The 22,922-nt window shown below is 43.6% G+C and overlaps 1 protein-coding gene across 1 annotated transcript in view; it reads right to left on the reverse strand.

Moving 5' to 3' along the window:
- Positions 1-1,003: 1,003 nt before the first annotated feature.
- LOC139695632 (tribbles homolog 2-like) overlaps positions 1,004-22,922 on the reverse strand; it is a 202,339-nt gene continuing 180,420 nt past the window's right edge. Inside the window, exons 4-5 of the mRNA XM_071594441.1 lie at positions 3,301-3,591; positions 1,004-1,655 (exon numbers count right to left, since the gene is read on the reverse strand). Of these exons, the coding sequence (XP_071450542.1) occupies positions 1,331-1,655; positions 3,301-3,591 (616 nt within the window). The 3' untranslated portion in view covers positions 1,004-1,330. The remainder of the gene's footprint in view (positions 1,656-3,300; positions 3,592-22,922) is intronic.

Consider the following 22,922-nt stretch of genomic DNA (forward strand, 5'->3'; position numbering starts at 1 on the left):
AAAAACAAATTTCCTAACAAACATAACTCATGGCCCCACAACAATCATCATCCCGTTTTCCTTTGGAGAGCAGAAAAATCCATTGGGAGAAGGGGTTTTTTTTATTAAAAAAAAGCCCTGAAAAAACACAAGTGGCCCAGATTTGAAACTAGGGAATAGTAGATCGGGTTTGACTAGTCATCAGTCATGATCTTGGTGCCGATTGGAACATTGGGTTTTCACCCCCCTCCTCGGCCTACGTCACTAGATTGCTATTAAAAAAAAATGACTCTCTCGTGTGCACTGCCTAGTTGCCAAGGAAGGGAATTGAAAATTGATACTCAGTGCAAGAGAAGACGAAGAAGAACTCGAAAAAAAAAGTGCGGCAGCCAAAAATCGAATTGAGATCTGGACCAGTCAAACACACCGAAACGTTAACATTAAAAAAAAAAAACTAATTTTTTCCAGATATTCCAGGAAAAAATCAGTACCACATCATTGTAGTCACAAGAAACACGGTGGGCAAGCCACTGCAAAAGGGTGCGATGGCTTATTTATTCATACATATATTTTTTTAAACACTTTTATAGTCATCAAAAGGAAAAAAAAGATGCACATTCATTGATGCTGGTCCAATTGGTGAGCTAATTATTTTGTCCAAGTTCACTCTCTCACACGGGGATGCATCGACGAAAAACTGCAGGAGATGTATTATTAAAAAAAAAATCCACTGGATCACCGAAAACAGTGTTCGAGGGGACAGTAAGAATGAAAAACGTGCACACTCATTCCAACAAAGTGGCAGCTTGCAAAAAAATCAAAGCTGATAGAAAATTTGATTTTTTTTCTTATTGAGGAAAAAAACACAAAATTGGCACACAGGTATGTTTGCTTATGTATATAATACACACATAATATGATATATATATATATATATATATATATATATATATATATATATATATATATATATATATATACACACATATATATACATACACATATATATACTATATATATATACTATATATATATACTATATATAAAATCATATAATATATATTTTAAATACATACACAAGCATAATATTATTCATATACACATATACATTCAGGCTGGTCCAGTCTGATGCACACGGATAATCTTATGCAGGACACAAGAGTCTCGGAGGGGAGAGAGTTGTGGGTGGTGGTGCTTTGCCGAGCGTGTCACGATGACCCCTCCCCCACACCACTTCGCTCCCTCCTCAAATCTTTAAGGAGCATTCCCTCGTCCAATTAAATCCACTCCTCCCGTCAGCATCGCTCCGCGGTTGTGCCGATAAAGAGAGTCGGTCGAACCAGGCCCCTTTTCAGTCCCCACCGGTCCAATCTGGCACGGTCTGGTCCCGGTCGCGCCCGTTCCTCGGGGACGCAAGCCTCCGGAGGACCTTGGTCTCCGCGCCCGGCCCGTCCACTTCCTCCTCCTCGTCTTCTTCCCTCGCCTTCCCGTCCACGCAGGGCGCCAGCCAAGGGTGCAGCAGGACGTCGGCCGCGCTTAGGCGCTCCTTGGGATCCCTCCGCAGCAGGGAGCGGACTAGGCACCGTGCCCTCGGAGACATGCTCTCCGGGAGGCCGAATCGACCCCGGCTGATCTTCGCGAAGAGCGACGCGTGTTCGCTGTCGTTGAAGGGATACCTGAAGGAGAAGAAATGCCGGAAGGCGAATTAATGAGACAGCCGTTGAAATTTCCTCCGAATAAAATTCAAGGGCGAGGGTAAGCCAAGGGAAAAACTTGGGAAAAATTCGAAACACAAGTCACGCCACTTTCATGTTAGCTCAGTGGTGCTAGAGAGCAGCAATGTTAGTTAATAAAAATTAAATGACATTCGTAATTTTACATTATAATATCAGTCTTTGTAATGAAGCAATAGCATTAATAAACAGTGTACTACCGAGTTACGTTAGGCTTTTGAAATCCTAACTTAATGACTCAAAATATCCTTAATCCATAGATCATTCTTGAGCTTCGCAAACATTTTACGTGCATCTCCCTGAATCCCATCCAAAAAGACAATTCTCTCCTTCCTTTGGCACGCTTTCCCAACATTTTCAAATCTGTACATCATAGCCATCAACATCCCATTGCATCTCCCACTATTTCCAGTTCCACGTTTCCTGCCTTAGTCGGATTTCTCTCGGGATTCCTATCTCTTCCCTATGCATTGGCTAAAACTTCATCCTTGGTTTTTCTTTTCCGTCCATTTAATTTTCTCCACTCTTCTTCGTACGCACATCATCGCGAAATTCTCTAATCAATTCCCATCCTCTTGCTTCGACTACCAAGTATCTGACCCATACTGAAACTAGACTCCATATGAAAGATTTCACAAGTCTTTTCCTAACATATTTACTAATCGCGCCCATCGCCAACTTCCGCCTCTTCGCTATCGCTTCTTTACCTCATATAATTCTTCTTGTACGTCCCCACCCCCACATCCGAAAAGTGCCTTAACTCCCATTTTTTGATGTTAAAATTAACATTTCTATTTTTTGAGAATCACATTAATTTCGATTTATTAATATTTAATTCTTGAATTGAAGTAATAAAAATATTACATTTGCCATTCTTAATTCAAAATACAGTTTACTTGGTCAATTTATGTATCTAATAATGTAAAACAATATTAAACTCGTGAATTGATTCTGTATTTGCTCCTATTTTATAATTGCGGTCCTATTCAAGCTCGGAAAATATCTACCATGAGGCTGCTTAGTTTTTTGCATACTGCAGTTATTATTATCGTCTTTTACTTGTTTCAACCCTTATAATCTCCCCAACGGTAGTCACATTCACGGGGATAACTTCGGGACCCCTTTCACGAAAGCCGCAAATCGGTTTACAAGTCTGTAATTTTCAGATATGAAGTCGGCTGTTGGTAGTAAATACATCAACACATGTTACATCCCTACGTGGCAAGGAATGCGAATTTGAAAAGTTTCATATTGCAATAAAAAAACCATTCCGAGATGTTTAAAGAAAAACGATTTTCAGCTTTGGGAAACGTACCCCGTGTTTCAAATCTTTCTCATCGCGAATACCCCAGTTTTCACATCGTTGTACTGATTTGTTAACAAAATTCGGACCTTTTTTTTCCATTTTTCGTCACGAAACTGATTGATATTGACCATTTCCCGATTTTCCACCTCTCTCAATTTCCATTACAAGTTACCAATCCTTCCCATATATTTTTGAATAGTGACCTTACTAAAAAGGTCTTTGTCCCTTTCGGTGATATTGTCATCCCTGCGGACACACTCGCTAATTTTATCTCCAGCTCACCTTCCGACCAGCATGGTGTAGAGGACCACTCCGAGGCTCCACATGTCAGCCGCCCGCCCCGAGTACTTTTCGCCGCTTCGCAGGATCTCTGGGGACACGTAGGCGGGGCATCCGCGCTTCTCCTCGAGGCGATCGTCCAACTGGGGCTCCTCCTCGGCGTCCCAGGCGCCGGGGCACGTGTAAGAGGAGGGGAACGCCGGCGAGTACGAGGAGAAGTCCACGCTCCGAGGAGCCGCTTCTCCTTCGCCGATGACCACCGCGTCTTCCAGTGACTCCAGCCGGAGGTGCGTCCTGCGAGAGAAATGGGACACCTGATTGAAATCGCCCGTTCACACTGAACCATTGTCAATAGCAAGAAGTTTGACATTCAGCTGCTTTACTTCATTTCATCCTTTTAGCAATTTAATATTTTTACCATCGAATGTCATCTACAAATATATATATATATATATATATATATATATATATATATATATATATATATATAATTTACATACACACAAATATGAATAGAAAAAATACCTTGCCCGAAGAAGACCCATGAGAAGACCGAAAGCCCAAACTTTCTTAAATGTTAGTGCCCTTATGTGTGTTTTCTATTTATATGTTCGTGTTTTATTGTGACGTCCAAGTGTTATACTGCTCTCGTGAGTGTTTCTTCAAATATATATATATATATATATATCTATATATATATCTATATATATATATATATATATATATATATATATATCTTATGCAATACTATTTATATCACATTAAGAATTCATTAATATCGTCAATCAACAAAAAGGAATAAAACTCAAGATAAGCCACCGATCAAAACATTCCTTTCACTAATTTCCCTTTTATCAAAATAAATAGCAACCACGCTGTAGAATCGCGAGAAAATGATCGTGAAATGAAATAGCTGTCGAGGCAACGTTTCTTCTAAATCTGCATAGGTGCACTTATTACGCAGATCAAAGTGGAAGATGAAAAATATTCCTTCAAAAAAATTGGCGAATGAGAGATTAATTTTCTAGGGCACCCACTGCCAATGCCCCACACGTTCCTCGATAAAACATCCGGAGTTATCCCGAGGAAGTTCCAGGTAGAATAAAACCCTGGACAATCCACCAACCCGCTTGAAAATCAATAAAAGACTGAGAAGAGGTATTCCATTGAAAAATAAACGAACACCCTATTCCCGTCACATTCCGTATGCGAACGAAAGCGTGCAAATCAGAGCACCTCGGGGCACAAAGAACGCTTCCAGCATTCCAGGCGCTGGAGGGTGGGCGTTATGGGGCGGCTCCATGTCCACGTACGGGACACCAAGCGCTTGTGTGCGTCTATGTCACAGAGAGAGAGAGACCATGTCGCCCCGTTACGTTCCTTCGGCAGAGGCATTCCAGATTGTGATAACGAGTCGTTTCTTTTTTTTATCATTATTTTTGAGCGCGCGACATAAAAATCGACGCAGCGTTACGACACCGTTTAACAAAGGATGTCACCACCAGATGTCACACTCAGGCAGAGAGCATACACGCTTTTTGACGTCGGTTTCGTCACCAGATCGCACCGAGCCGCCTGGATTAGTGGAGTCCCCTTCCCCGTCGGTGCTTCCCACTCCTCCGAAGGCGGATTGGGAGGGGGTAGAGTTTGTCGAGAGGAGGTGTTGACGAAGAGATAGGTGGGGACTCCTAGTCGGAAATTGCACTCGATACGAGGCAGCTTGGTCAATGGCATTGATCCCTAGCGATATCTGGCACGCCCAGTTTCTCAAAACTGCAAGATAATTTACAAGGTACACTTAAAAAAAAAACCCTGAAAACGAGGTAGTCCAGTGGGTGGAACGTTTGACTACTGATCGTAGGCCCACGTTCGATTCCCGGGGATGCTTCTGTGCATCCTCCGGTTCATTCAAGCTGTATAATATATCGGGAAACAGATCTTCCTATGAATAACAACATAAAGGCGGCACAAGGAATAAAGGTACTGCTGATTTCACTTTGCCATTTCATGTGGAATCTTTAAAATGTTGTTTTGACTTCTAAATTGAATTTGGCAGAGCGGTGAGATTTGTAAAAATATAAACCAATCAGTGGTGCGGAAAATACAAAATCTTAGGTCAATTTACGGAGGATTTAGGATCTGATTTTTATCACGTTGTTCTGGTACACTTTGATACCGATCGCGACATTCATTACCCATGCTTACTTTTATTCTTCCCACTGTTGAGTATCGAAAATTAAAAAAAAAGAGGATTTTGAACATTTCGTAATTTCTCTTCCAATCGAATTACCTTGCTGGAATAGCCTATGGTCTTCATAAAATATTTTCACTGAGTAACGACATCGTAATACTAATGTTACCTATAATCGATGTCAAGGCGGACTGTATACATGTTGTTCATCGTAGGTTACCGACATAATAGGGGGTATTAGAATGTTAGTAACACCATTCTGATCTTCCATATCACTGACAATAAAATATATATAGAGTACCATCGTTTCTTCTGAGGAAGACGGAGCTAACTACCGTTGAAATTATTAAGAAATAACGTTTGAGTGTTCTTCTTATGTGTACTTATATTGTTTGTTACTGTTCAAGTTACATATATATATATATATATATATATATATATATATATATATATATATATATATATATATATATATACACACACGTTTATTTGGAAAGGGATTAAGTAGTTTCAATTTTAAACATAACATAAACCAATATACATATTTTTAAGCCATTTCGGTCTTGAAAATCATTAAAAATAATTATGCCATTGACACAATTTTGATTTTGGCCCGAATAAGGGATGACTTTCAAAACAACCCCTATTTTAAATGGCCACTAGATCGATAAAAATATTTTATTCTCAACGATATTGCCGAACAGGGAGAGGAAACAAGATGACATTGATTGCACCGTAATTAGTCTAAATCAACTATTTGTCGCCCTAACTCATTGTGTGTTCTTATGAATACAGCATTTCGAAGCGAAAGCTTTCCCACCCCTGAGAATAAATCTGTCTAAGAAAGCATCACGGAGAAAGTCCCACCTCCCTCCTCTTACCCTCTCGCCTCCTGAACCCCTCCGCGAGATTAAAAACGAGGGCAGGGGGGGGGGGAGAAGGAGAGGGGAGAGGGAGTTTTCAGGGAGATGGGGAAAGGAAACGAAGGGGAGTTGCGAAAAAGATTTTCGCGTGAACAGTATCCATTCTTGATTGGGACACAATCGCACACATGCAAGAGATGAGGGGAAGGGGCGACAGGGGGGGAGGAGGAGTGGAAAGGGGGGGCGGTGTATGGAGGGGGAAGAGAGAGAGAGAGTGAAAAAATAAACAGGCAAGGGAACGGCGACCACAGCATCGAATCAATTGATGCCGTTATGCTTGTGTGTGTGCGTGCGCACACACACACGTGGAGAGGGAGGTCAAAGGACGAAATTTCGTTTCTCGTTTGTTTAACGGATCTTGCGTCAGAACGAAAATAAAAAAAAAGAAGGGATAGGACTCCCACGATATCAGCGGTTTCTTAATGCTTTGCCTACACAACATCCATACATTCAAGCGTAGCTCTTAAACGACTCCTCAAATTAAAGTAATCCATGCAGGTAGATGCAATAGTGGTAGATCATTGCGTAGAGGTAGAAACGAGATGGTTGCGAAAGTTGGGCTACAACTGAGCGAGGGCCCGGGTTCGATTCGTTCCGGGTGACGCTTCATCCAAGCTGCGTTATTTTTCGTTAAGCAGATCTCTCTGGGAAACCATTAGCGACAAAAGGAAAGGAACCGACCTTCCCCCATTATTACCATAATATCTGAAGTTTACTAGGCGTATAAGACTAGGAATTCTCTGACCTCACGCATATCAAATCAAACTTACAGTTGTTTACTTCGACGGTAGGTATGTAATGCGATCACGTTTCCTATTATGGGTCCATTTAATTAACGATTTCATTTTATTTATTTTATCGCTGATTTCATTGATGGGTATCGAGCAAAAATAAACATCTTGGTGTCGCATTTCCACCGTGGAAAAACCGACTTACTCCCGAACCAAAAAATGACACGAGATTAGAAATTTCAAATAGACTCTCCATCAACTATTCACTGTACGCGAGTAAGTCGAAAACTTCCGGTAAGAATCATCGAAAATATATCAATAATCGGCGAGGAATCGAAATAATCAATAACTGTAATCGACTTCAAATTACGTGCAAGTGCGGGAGCCATTTGATGTCGACGACACTGACGCCAAACGACCCAGAAGTGGTCGATCCCGCAAAGATGAAAGTGACGACGTATCGACTAATAACTGATAACTTTGTTCCACATTGCCCGATATTCGGTTCTCTCCTTTGCGAGAGAGTGAGTTCCGCTGAAGGCGATAAATTTCCCCTGTGCCGCTGGCGTCTGAAATGTTTTTTCAAATATATACATATGTATATATACATGTATGTATATATACATGTATGTATATATATACATGTATATATATATATATACACACACACACACACACACACACACACACACACACACACACACACACACACACACACACACACACACACACACACACACACACACACACACACACACACACACACACACACACACACACACACACACACACACACACACACACACACACACACACACACACACACACACACACACACACACACACACACACACACACACACACACACACACACACACACACACACACACACACACACACACACACACACACACACACACACACACACACACACACACACACACACACACACACACACACACACACACACACACACACACACACACACACACACACACACACACACACACACACACACACACACACACACACACACACACACACACACACACACACACACACACACACACACACACACACACACACACACACACACACACACACACACACACACACACACACACACACACACACACACACACACACACACACACACACACACACACACACACACACACACACACACACACACACACACACACACACACACACACACACACACACACACACACACACACACACACACACACACACACACACACACACACACACACACACACACACACACACACACACACACACACACACACACACACACACACACACACACACACACACACACACACACACACACACACACACACACACACACACACACACACACACACACACACACACACACACACACACACACACACACACACACACACACACACACACACACACACACACACACACACACACACACACACACACACACACACACACACACACACACACACACACACACACACACACACACACACACACACACACACACACACACACACACACACACACACACACACACACACACACACACACACACACACACACACACACACACACACACACACACACACACACACACACACACACACACACACACACACACACACACACACACACACACACACACACACACACACACACACACACACACACACACACACACACACACACACACACACACACACACACACACACACACACACACACACACACACACACACACACACACACACACACACACACACACACACACACACACACACACACACACACACACACACACACACACACACACACACACACACACACACACACACACACACACACACACACACACACACACACACACACACACACACACACACACACACACACACACACACACACACACACACACACACACACACACACACACACACACACACACACACACACACACACACACACACACACACACACACACACACACACACACACACACACACACACACACACACACACACACACACACACACACACACACACACACACACACACACACACACACACACACACACACACACACACACACACACACACACACACACACACACACACACACACACACACACACACACACACACACACACACACACACACACACACACACACACACACACACACACACACACACACACACACACACACACACACACACACACACACACACACACACACACACACACACACACACACACACACACACACACACACACACACACACACACACACACACACACACACACACACACACACACACACACACACACACACACACACACACACACACACACACACACACACACACACACACACACACACACACACACACACACACACACACACACACACACACACACACACACACACACACACACACACACACACACACACACACACACACACACACACACACACACACACACACACACACACACACACACACACACACACACACACACACACACACACACACACACACACACACACACACACACACACACACACACACACACACACACACACACACACACACACACACACACACACACACACACACACACACACACACACACACACACACACACACACACACACACACACACACACACACACACACACACACACACACACACACACACACACACACACACACACACACACACACACACACACACACACACACACACACACACACACACACACACACACACACACACACACACACACACACACACACACACACACACACACACACACACACACACACACACACACACACACACACACACACACACACACACACACACACACACACACACACACACACACACACACACACACACACACACACACACACACACACACACACACACACACACACACACACACACACACACACACACACACACACACACACACACACACACACACACACACACACACACACACACACACACACACACACACACACACACACACACACACACACACACACACACACACACACACACACACACACACACACACACACACACACACACACACACACACACACACACACACACACACACACACACACACACACACACACACACACACACACACACACACACACACACACACACACACACACACACACACACACACACACACACACACACACACACACACACACACACACACACACACACACACACACACACACACACACACACACACACACACACACACACACACACACACACACACACACACACACACACACACACACACACACACACACACACACACACACACACACACACACACACACACACACACACACACACACACACACACACACACACACACACACACACACACACACACACACACACACACACACACACACACACACACACACACACACACACACACACACACACACACACACACACACACACACACACACACACACACACACACACACACACACACACACACACACACACACACACACACACACACACACACACACACACACACACACACACACACACACACACACACACACACACACACACACACACACACACACACACACACACACACACACACACACACACACACACACACACACACACACACACACACACACACACACACACACACACACACACACACACACACACACACACACACACACACACACACACACACACACACACACACACACACACACACACACACACACACACACACACACACACACACACACACACACACACACACACACACACACACACACACACACACACACACACACACACACACACACACACACACACACACACACACACACACACACACACACACACACACACACACACACACACACACACACACACACACACACACACACACACACACACACACACACACACACACACACACACACACACACACACACACACACACACACACACACACACACACACACACACACACACACACACACACACACACACACACACACACACACACACACACACACACACACACACACACACACACACACACACACACACACACACACACACACACACACACACACACACACACACACACACACACACACACACACACACACACACACACACACACACACACACACACACACACACACACACACACACACACACACACACACACACACACACACACACACACACACACACACACACACACACACACACACACACACACACACACACACACACACACACACACACACACACACACACACACACACACACACACACACACACACACACACACACACACACACACACACACACACACACACACACACACACACACACACACACACACACACACACACACACACACACACACACACACACACACACACACACACACACACACACACACACACACACACACACACACACACACACACACACACACACACACACACACACACACACACACACACACACACACACACACACACACACACACACACACACACACACACACACACACACACACACACACACACACACACACACACACACACACACACACACACACACACACACACACACACACACACACACACACACACACACACACACACACACACACACACACACACACACACACACACACACACACACACACACACACACACACACACACACACACACACACACACACACACACACACACACACACACACACACACACACACACACACACACACACACACACACACACACACACACACACACACACACACACACACACACACACACACACACACACACACACACACACACACACACACACACACACACACACACACACACACACACACACACACACACACACACACACACACACACACACACACACACACACACACACACACACACACACACACACACACACACACACACACACACACACACACACACACACACACACACACACACACACACACACACACACACACACACACACACACACACACACACACACACACACACACACACACACACACACACACACACACACACACACACACACACACACACACACACACACACACACACACACACACACACACACACACACACACACACACACACACACACACACACACACACACACACACACACACACACACACACACACACACACACACACACACACACACACACACACACACACACACACACACACACACACACACACACACACACACACACACACACACACACACACACACACACACACACACACACACACACACACACACACACACACACACACACACACACACACACACACACACACACACACACACACACACACACACACACACACACACACACACACACACACACACACACACACACACACACACACACACACACACACACACACACACACACACACACACACACACACACACACACACACACACACACACACACACACACACACACACACACACACACACACACACACACACACACACACACACACACACACACACACACACACACACACACACACACACACACACACACACACACACACACACACACACACACACACACACACACACACACACACACACACACACACACACACACACACACACACACACACACACACACACACACACACACACACACACACACACACACACACACACACACACACACACACACACACACACACACACACACAGAGTATATCGCCCGATTATCCACGGTTTCAGCGCTCATTCTGTTGTAAGACCGACTCCCACCCCACCCCCCCTTTAAGTCTTCCACGTTCTCTCCTGCTCCGAGCGCCTGCCTTATAAGTAAACAGGTGCTGCATTGTAAACGTATTGCTCCAAGCAATGGCAATTTCGTAAACTTTTGTCTGAATATAAGCCGCGAAAATTACTCAGTCATCTCGCGCATGACTGCCGCCCGCTCTGCTTTTCCCGTTACGAAAAAAGAACTCTCCTGCAAGAATATCGAAGAAATGTTTGATGAAATCGAAGACCGCGTGCCCAAAATTTTCCCTTTTGTGTTTCATAAGCAATTCCCGTCTCTTTTTGAGTCGCTGCCAACGATTGGCGTGAGTGTGTGTGTGTGTGTGTGTACGCTCGTTGGTTAACGAGCTAGAATGCGCCGAATCACACGAGGTTTCCAAGTCGTCCAAAAGTTTACTCGGAAGACATGATTACAGTGTTTCACTAGCGGATTTTTATATGAGGTGAGGCGACAGAAAGTGACCTCAGTCATTTGCAATCCCTTTGGAGAACTGTAGACGATTGTGGTAGAAGGCAATTCTGGACCGGATTGTTGGGATGGGAGAAGTACGGAGTAAGAAACTCATCTTAATGAATGAAGCTTACGACTTAACAATGCCACGCAGGCCGCCGCGAGGGTGTTTGGCGGAGGGTGTAAAGGCACCAGCCACTATGCGCGTCTTCAGCTCCAGCAAGGGAAACAAAATCCATAAGATTGACGTATCACGGGCCATTTTACCAACGTGATATTAAAATTCAGATAGGTCCGACATGATATTTAAATCCTTTGTGAGATTTCTCGAGAAAGACTAAATTAATTACTGAAGCACACCACAGTATGCCGGCCGTTTATTCGAAAAAAAAAAGATTACACTGGTCACTTGGGAGGCAAAAATATCGCTAAAAATAGTCAAAAGCCGAAAAATTACTTTAGAGCCAAGAGGGTAAACATAGAATGGAGGCGTTAGAACTGTGGGTATGGGGAAGATTTGAGAAAAAAAAATATTAAGTTGTAGGCTTGGTGGGAGAAGAAAGATGGTTATTGGGAGAAATTCGAAGAAGGCTGGACAAAGAAGGAGATAGAGAGAGGCAATTGGATGTTGAAGACTTTAATATACTCGCTGGTGGGTGTGCACACACACACACATATATTTTTTTAAGGTAATCTACCGGTTAATGTAGGTTTTTCGATGGACACAACTACCAAACAAATATTTTATTACTCCTAACAAAACACAAAATCCATCATCCTACTCTATATCAGGTCCCTCTTCATCTCTGAGTACTTTCTCCCTCCCTTCATCCCGTCCAACATCCCTATCCTGTTTCTTCCCTTTCCTCTTTTGCCCAACATTCTACCCTCTGTCACAGTCTTCAACATCCCACTGCCGGTCAACACCCCCTTCATCCACTTTTCCTGCCTCCATAGGATTTCTCCCAACAAACCCCTCTCTTCGCCCACCATACCAAGTACTTCCTCATTTGTTTTCTTCTCTGTCCATTTCACCTTCTCCATTCTTCTCCACACCCACATTTCAAAAGCCTCCAGTCTACGTCTATCCTCCTGCTTCAATGACCACGTTTCCGCGCCGTACATAGCTACGCTCCATATCAAAGTTTTTACGAGTCTTTTCTTAATGTCCTTACTCAACGTTCCCGTCATCAACTCCCTCCTCCTTGTGAAAGCTTCTTTGCCTAGCGCAATTCTTCTCCTTACGTCCCTACTACTTTGACCGTGTTCGTCCAAAACACTACCGAGATACGTAAACTGTTCTAACTGCTCTGATTTTTGCCCTCCTATTTTAATGTTAAGCTTGGCCTTTTTCTTTCTAGAAAATCGCATAACCTTTGTTTTATTAATATTGATTCTCATCCCATACCTGTCGCACTGAATTTCCAATTCACTCAGCAATGCTTGCAGCCCCTTGGCTGACTGACAAACTAAAGCTTGGTCATCAGCAAACCTAACTGATTTTACGAATCCCCCGCCCACTTTCATTCCTACCTCGAGTTCTTCCCATGCCTCTTTGATCATTTCCTCTGCATACAGGTTGAACAGCAACGGTGATAATGGGCAGCCCTACCTTACACCCCTTCCTAACACTGCCCTGAAGGGAGAAATTGAGATAACCATACAAGGCAATTTGGACCGCCTGCTATTTCGACCATCGTCTCCCGCCATCGACGTAATTTAATTACAACAACTGGCCTTAACCAATCTTTGTTTTATTTTATAACCAATTCACTTTCTCCATCTTCCCCTGAACCCATTAAAGGTAAAGGTCGCCATTTTACCGAGGTCCATTTTTTAAAAGTCTTCTCATCGACTTAAACGTGGAACTTTTTTCTTAACCACAAAATTCGCTGAGTTACAGTTCTCGGGAAACTTTTTATAAACTTCGTTTATTTTTCGAAAAAAATTTCTTTCCTAATTTCTCTATATCGCTTTGGTTTCGTTCGAAACACTTGAGAAATTACTAAGCTGCTTTATATGCTTTCATCATCAGTATTTCAACGCGACGATTTGTAAACTACGGCTCTCCATTCTTTCCTTTCTAATGCTAATACCCTTGCACGCCCTGATAGTCCTTCTGTCTAACATCCTCCTTTACTTGACCTACATATTTGCCCCTTGTCTGCCACGTTTGGCCTTCCCTTCTATCACTATCCCAACTAGTCTATCATATCTCAAGGTGTTCCCACTCCATTTAGTTCTTCTCTCACATATCGTGTTCCACCTCGTATTTTTTCTCCTCCTACCCTCTTCTGCATAATTATTCATATCTTACTTCATCAGGTAATTCGATCTTAAGCGTCCACATTTAATACGAATTCTAGAAGGTTTCTGCTCATCTCTGGTGTGCTTCTCCAAGGGTATACATCTCTGACCCTTTTAAGAATGCCCGCATTCCGCACCAAGGATCCTTCCACGCATTATTTCCTTAATTTCTAAACCTGTCTCCTTCGACCATAGTGCGTAGAGTTGCCTCTGGGTAGTCCAAGTCTTCTCTAGACCACCCCATCTCCACTGCCTATTCGCGCGATTCGTTATAGGGATGATGAATTAGAAATTGCTCCTTTTATTTTTTTTTGGTCACCACATCGTTTTTCACGACATGTACGACGCCATCCGGTCCACTCACTCCCTCACACAAGAACACACGAAATTTCATGAGTCGAGTTAGACGCTCACTTTTCCCCCCTCGAACACAAAAGGCAGAGCGAATCGGGAGAGAGAGAGAGGAAGCGGTTGGACTCACTCGAACACCCAGGGAATTCGTGACTCGATTGGAAAAGGATTCTTCGTCGGCCGTCGCTACAACAATCGCTGAAAGAGGGAAATTGGAAGATTGGGACGCGCGTCTTAAGGATATAGTAGTACACCCCCATTCAACGGCCTCATTACTTACCTACTTGAATTAACCATACATCATTGTCCATACTTTCACACGAGCGCTAGCGGGTGGAGAAATACTGTAAGGTCACTGACAATTAAGCAAATACGTTCTCGTCTTCAAATATTGAAATATCCCCTTCGCTCACAGTACGGCATATGCCTTCACGATTAACTTCCTTCGCATTGAATTTGTCATGCAAAATTCGAACCGAATAATTTTACTTCGAAAATGAATATCTTCCATATTGGATCTTCAAGGTACACTATTCAATTTGTCCGTTCATTAACAGATATGAAAACAGTTTATATTTAAAAAAAAACTCAAGGGGTTCCTATTAATTAAAAAAAACTTATTTCGGATTAGTTATATCGCGAAAATTAAAAAAAAATGCGATTTCGGCTCTTTTTTCCCGCAAATTAGCCAACACCATTGAAACAAAGACAGTTAGGCCCTATTACGCCGACACTATAACCATCATTACATGTTTTCGAACATAATATCAGTTTTTAATGAGGACGACGAAAGACATTACTACACTAATCCATTAATTCATTATTCATATATATTCATTATAATCCATTATACTTCTGGTGGAGGTCATATTTAAGGGAATCAATAAAATCTTCCATTTTCGATGTCAATTTCTATGAAAACTAACACGTTAATACTCTGTTTTATCATCGTCATGTGAGAGAGAGCGCACTTAGGATTAAAAATACCGGAAATTTTATGAAAATGACATAAGATCTAACATTTAGATGTAACCTCCCTAAGTAGGTACTATAAGGGAATTCTTTTATTAATACTAATAATAATACCTCAATTATTCATGCATGAAATTGCCAAATAAAGTAATCAGATGGATTGACATAGATATGACTTAACTGATCTTAAACACACTCGAGTTCCACTAATTGTAACTGTTAATTCGCTGTAACTTATTAAATATGCGATAGGCACGCCATCCAATCCTGTCTCCGATAGGAATGGTGAACTGCCCGACTCCTACAGGAGAATGTCAATGGTCCATTGATGGCGACCTATGGGAAGAATGACATTCCGTTTCCCACCAACTCTCTGGGATTGATTTAACTGTAAATACGACCTTCGAATTAATGCCGAACAGCAATCTGTCATTCCCGTCCGATTGCGAAGCCTTTATATTCGACTGCAACCGCTGGCTGTGCACGAAGGACCACGTTGCTATTTCCTTTCCCCGAATCAAGGTGATTTTTTTACGACGATGAAGTTTTTTTCCTTCGGAAATATATTTTTTGTAATGTTCCCAATGGAGGAACAAAATCGTTATCTACTGTCGTGAGATAAAAAAACCTGCAAGGTCCGGAGGTTCACGAGTGAAATCGCAGAGTTGACTTGGATCACAGATGTGTGCGCGGAACACGTTCTGCGTTACTCTTCGATATTTGGCATTGCAAAGCGAGGCCCGTGGCCGACTCGTGTCACACGCAATCTATGAAAACTGTCACACTCCTCCCTTTCCAATGGGATCGGTTTAACATTCCCGCGACAGCGTATCACAGTTTTGCATCTAAACGCACTAGGCAATGTATATAGTTAGTTTTTAGGACAATTTGAGGCATGGAAACTGGATTAGATAGATGATACTCCTATTTAATCATCCCACATGGATCCTAGTATCTTAGAAAGGATCCCTGCGATAGTTTTACTTCGTGTCATATCCTGAAATGGACTACAGCAAAGACGAAATGGTCGCACTTTCCTGAAAGACACATCGGCTATTTTTCCCGATAAAAAAATGGAATTTCCAAAATGAAGCATCGGCTATTTTTCCTGAAAAAAAAATTGGTATTTCCCCGACCTCCTAACTGAGCCGTCACCTTGAGTGATGACATAGCGATGCGGAAAAGGATACTCATAGGGCAAAGAAAAAGATTATGTCCCTTGTCACCTTTCGCGGACTTTCAATCGCCGGCAACGACGATGCTTTCATCGGCAAACAGGAGATGAGTGACCTCTGCCGGGGATGGTGATGGCCGCCCTCCAATGATGGATTCGTCCGACTCGTCCTTGAACCCTCTTCCGCGCCAGACAAAAGGACCCGCGCGGAATGTGCCCTTCGGATTGCAGGCTCGTCTTTTCCGTTTGAATGCACGCCCCAACATTGAGCCAACATTTCTCCCTTGAGATCCGCAGACTCCACAATCGAATACGAGGGAATTATTCGAGTGATTTAGAGAGAAATTGTGACACAGCGTGCTGCACTCTTAACCATTTGAACCAGATATCGGAGTGGTTTGAAAAATTGAGGTTGGAATAGAATATCAGTAAATTCACGGCAATTAAGTATTGGAATAAAATAAAAAAATATACAAAAAGTACATAAATTAGGAAATAGTTGTGGGTCGAGTTTAAGAATCTCAGAACTGTGTAAATACTACAGTGTTACACTTTAAACCGTTCATGGGGTTCGAAGATCAACCTCAAAGAATGTAGGTTTCATTACGTGGGTAGTAGGTTATTGTAACGAAATGACAAGGGAGAGATGATATTTCGCTTTGGTTGGGTCACATTTAAAATACGTAGTAAACATTCCGGATTCATTGGGAGAAAACGTTCATTGAGGAATTGGTAGTTTTATTGAAAATTACTACGAGAGGCGATTAAGTTTGAAGGGTATGAAGGATGATTTAGATCGAGAGCTTCTTTGATTCTGGAAGAGAGCAGACCAGACTTAAGACTTTTAGAAAGGTGGAATAAATTTTATTGAGACGCAGAAGGTATTATTATTGCAAAAGAAATTATACAGGAAGGTTAGACCACCGGGATATAAAGAGATATAGACGCGCCTTAGACATCGTTAAGTACTTATTCTTCCGTCGAACGATACGCTAACTTAACAAAATCAAACACACCAACCCGAAGAAATTAAATGAATTTCAATTCCAGACTTTGATGAATTGGTCAAACGCAAAATTTTGATGCTTGGTGGATATTAGGTATTTACGAGCACGAGGATTTTTACATATGAGGGAACTTGTATTCACGTGCCATTTAATAATTCTGCATGTCGTATAGCTAGGTGGCCTAACACCACTATGCACATGCGGGGGATATAGTGTAGCTCAAGATAGGCACACAACTTCGGGAAATTCGCATAGGACAAGTTGAAAGGAAGCTTTAATTGTAGCAGTTCTTAACTTTGCTGTGGCAAGAGCAAGGTATTCATCCTATCGTTCGATAGTCAAAATGTTCGTCGCGTTTTTATCGCATTTGCTTTTTATACTTTCGTGACATCGCTGCCTTTTTTGCCCTGCTTACCGTAGGGCTCTTTTGTCGCAAACAATCACTCCATTGGTAACGGTATGCAACTCGGAACGGAAAAATAAATAGAGTTTATCGTCAAATATTTCTCATTTGGTTGACCCTTGTGACATGGATTTTTAAGGCTCCGTCGTTAGGAGAGAAATCGTTCTATGAGAAATCTAGCACGCGCGTGTTTCCCTTCGCGCGCGCGCGCAGTGAAATCCCATTCACCTCGAATGTTTGAAAACTGGTAACTCTCGCGGATTTTCCTTCACGGTCCAAAAAAAAAAAAAGAAAAACTTCAGGCGCGCGCCATTGTGGGAATTAAATGTCCGTCAATCACAATGGCAGAGAACAAACGGACCAAAACGAGAATGCTCGGGTCACGTGTTGGACGCGACTGCGACGGTAATATTCAGTCGAAGATTTTGGAGCTCAAAAGAGGACAGGAGAGAATGATCACTTGTCGTCAAACAGCTGATCGAAACGTTTCCCAAATTGACTTGAAGACGAAAATGGTGAGTCTCAACAAGGAGCTTTAAATACCGATTGATATAAGGTTAAGTGATGCCAGTTGTTGCCTCAATTCTACCTTTCAATCTCTTCTTTCTCTTCGAACCAAAGACCTAATCGGTACCAGATTTGACAAGAACGGGAGCCTCTTCAACCGATATGCATAAGGATCGAAAACTGCCATCCATGGCACCAAAGAAACTGATCTTAGGCACCGCTGGGATGGTCGATCCGTCCATCTCAAACCATAAGTTTTATATTCCTTCTTCCCGCTTTGAAATTATATCGAAATCTTGATTTAGATTATATTTTTCATTACTTATTATAAGACTTTGGCATCTGTATCATTATTACTTTTATAGGACGAAGGATAGAAACATAATCAAGTTGGTCACCCGTTTCTTTCATTCGCAATACTGAATTTGTCTTGATTTTCTCGAAGAAAATGATTTTTTTTTACAGACTTGTCTTCACTAGCGTTAGGACTCTGTGTAAGTCCTTTTTATTTAAAGAATCGTTTCTCATCGCCGCGCGTGCCAATGGTTTCTCGGAAGTTGGTCCTTATGCCACAGTTTTCGATTTCTCAAGGGATAGCAGACACGATGACCTGCGTCTAAAAGACGAACAGGCCTCGACGACTACAAGGAACGACATTCTTGCCCATCTCGAATTGCGTATCGCAGCTCCTGAATTAAAAAAATGACACTCTTCTCGAATTGTTTAAGGAGCAGAGCGATTCATCCCTGACTTTTTCCCAACCCTGAAAAGACTCACATCCCTTCGCCGATTCTTCCTCATCCAAATGAAGGAGGAAAGATAAAGAGAACGCCTCCCCGTGTTACCTTTCTCGTAATTGCTCCACATCGAAGCACACGACCGCCCCCGACCACCCCCGCCTCCATCCCGCTTTCCCCCGACTGCTTTCTCCTCCCCCGCCCCTTTCTCCTCCCCATCCCCTCGCCGCGAGAGGCGCGGTTTCCCAAGAGAGTTGAGGGCCGCGCTACTGGTGGTTCATCGGCGTTCAATGTCTCTCTCTCCCAGCCGAGGGAGTAAGCGAGGGTGAACGACCTCCGGGGAGAGAGAGGGGGGGCGACGACGGGAGTGGGGGGGGAGGGTCAGGCGGTATGGATGGGGGAAGGGAGAGGTGCAGATAGGAAGAAATGGGGTGGGGAAAGCGGAGAGGGAGCGACTTGACCTACAGCAAGGACTTGGGAGAGATCTCCCTCCCGCGCCTTGCATGAAAGCAGCGGCTGATGGGAAAGGGAGGGGGGGAGGGGTTGGTTGATGGAAAGGGGTGCACTGAATCCAAACGGGGAAGGGAAGGGGGGGACCAAAGTGCAATGGTCTTTTTCTACCAATCTTGCAGGAAGTCGGGAGAGAAAATGAAAAAAAAAATATATGGGGGAGACAAAAGGGGGAAATGAACTCGTGTGGCGGAGGTACTGAACCCTGTGGGACCACAGAGAAGAGAGTAGCGGACGCATGGGAGATAGGACTCATGATTATCCACTGGATTGCGGGTAGGAAGTGAGTGCGATTTCAAATCGCGAAATAATCCTTGCTATTTACGAGCCCCGTTGGAAGCTTGCCCTCGACCAAAAAACTCCGAGTCGCAAATTACGGTGACCTTATGCTAGGTCGAAAATTTGCAAAATTTAATATTCCACTTCTTCAGTCTCTTACATATCCCTTTGAGTTCGCGAGTTATGGTCTGAAACCTCTTGACAATTATATTTTTATGCTCAAATCGGTCAAAGTATTGAAATCAAATGTGACATATTACAAATTGGTTTATTTTTCAACATGCCAAATTTATACATCATTAATTAGCCAAAGCATAACCTTAATTAATATACAATTTTATGCAACCATTTTGAATCACTCGTCGGGTTTTGATGCCTTTTGTACCTCCCAACACAGTTTTAGCACGTAAACTTAAAAGGGAAGAAGCCGCAAAGGAAGATCAATAGACGAGTACACAGGGGAATTAAGAAAGATGTAAAAGAGACAATTCATTGGGGGGTGTGAGGGAATTAACTCTGAATAGAGAAGAAAGGAGGGCTGCAGTAAATCAACCATAAGAGATTGAAATACAGATGATTATGCGATGTGGAGTGGACAATTTATATATATATATATATATATATATATATATATATATATATATATATATATATATATATATATATATATATATATATAGAATTTCTATGTAAGTGTTACCCGTGTTTTGGTAGCACTTAAATAGAAAAAATGTCAATCTAAATAAACGATCAATTTTCAGAAAGCGAAAAACGCGAGTTAGAATTGGCTGTAAACGATCTAAATTTGACTTGGCGGACGGTACTAAACGCCGCCAAGAATCACTGCAGGCGTGTCCTAACCCTCATTTCGGAGCGCGCTAATGTTTGAAGGCCTACGTGGCATTGCTCACTCCTCTCGTCCAATCTCATCGGGGGCAGTTCACTGCGTAACTCACTTCATTCGCCTAATTCGCCACACGCCCGAAGCCAGCTCCGAAATAATGAAGGCATTTTTCGAAACACAATCCCGGCCGGTTAACACGCCTCCGGCCCTCTACCAGAGGAGCGATTATTTTTCCCCGCCTTCACCCATGGAATGCAAACAGAGCGTTATCGCAACGCCGCTAATCAAAATCCAACACGTAAAAAAAAA

The sequence above is a fragment of the Hetaerina americana genome, unplaced genomic scaffold, assembly GCF_022747635.1.
Source record: "Hetaerina americana unplaced genomic scaffold, ioHetAmer1.1.p SCAF_61, whole genome shotgun sequence".
In the NCBI taxonomy this organism is placed as follows: Eukaryota; Metazoa; Arthropoda; class Insecta; order Odonata; family Calopterygidae; genus Hetaerina; species Hetaerina americana.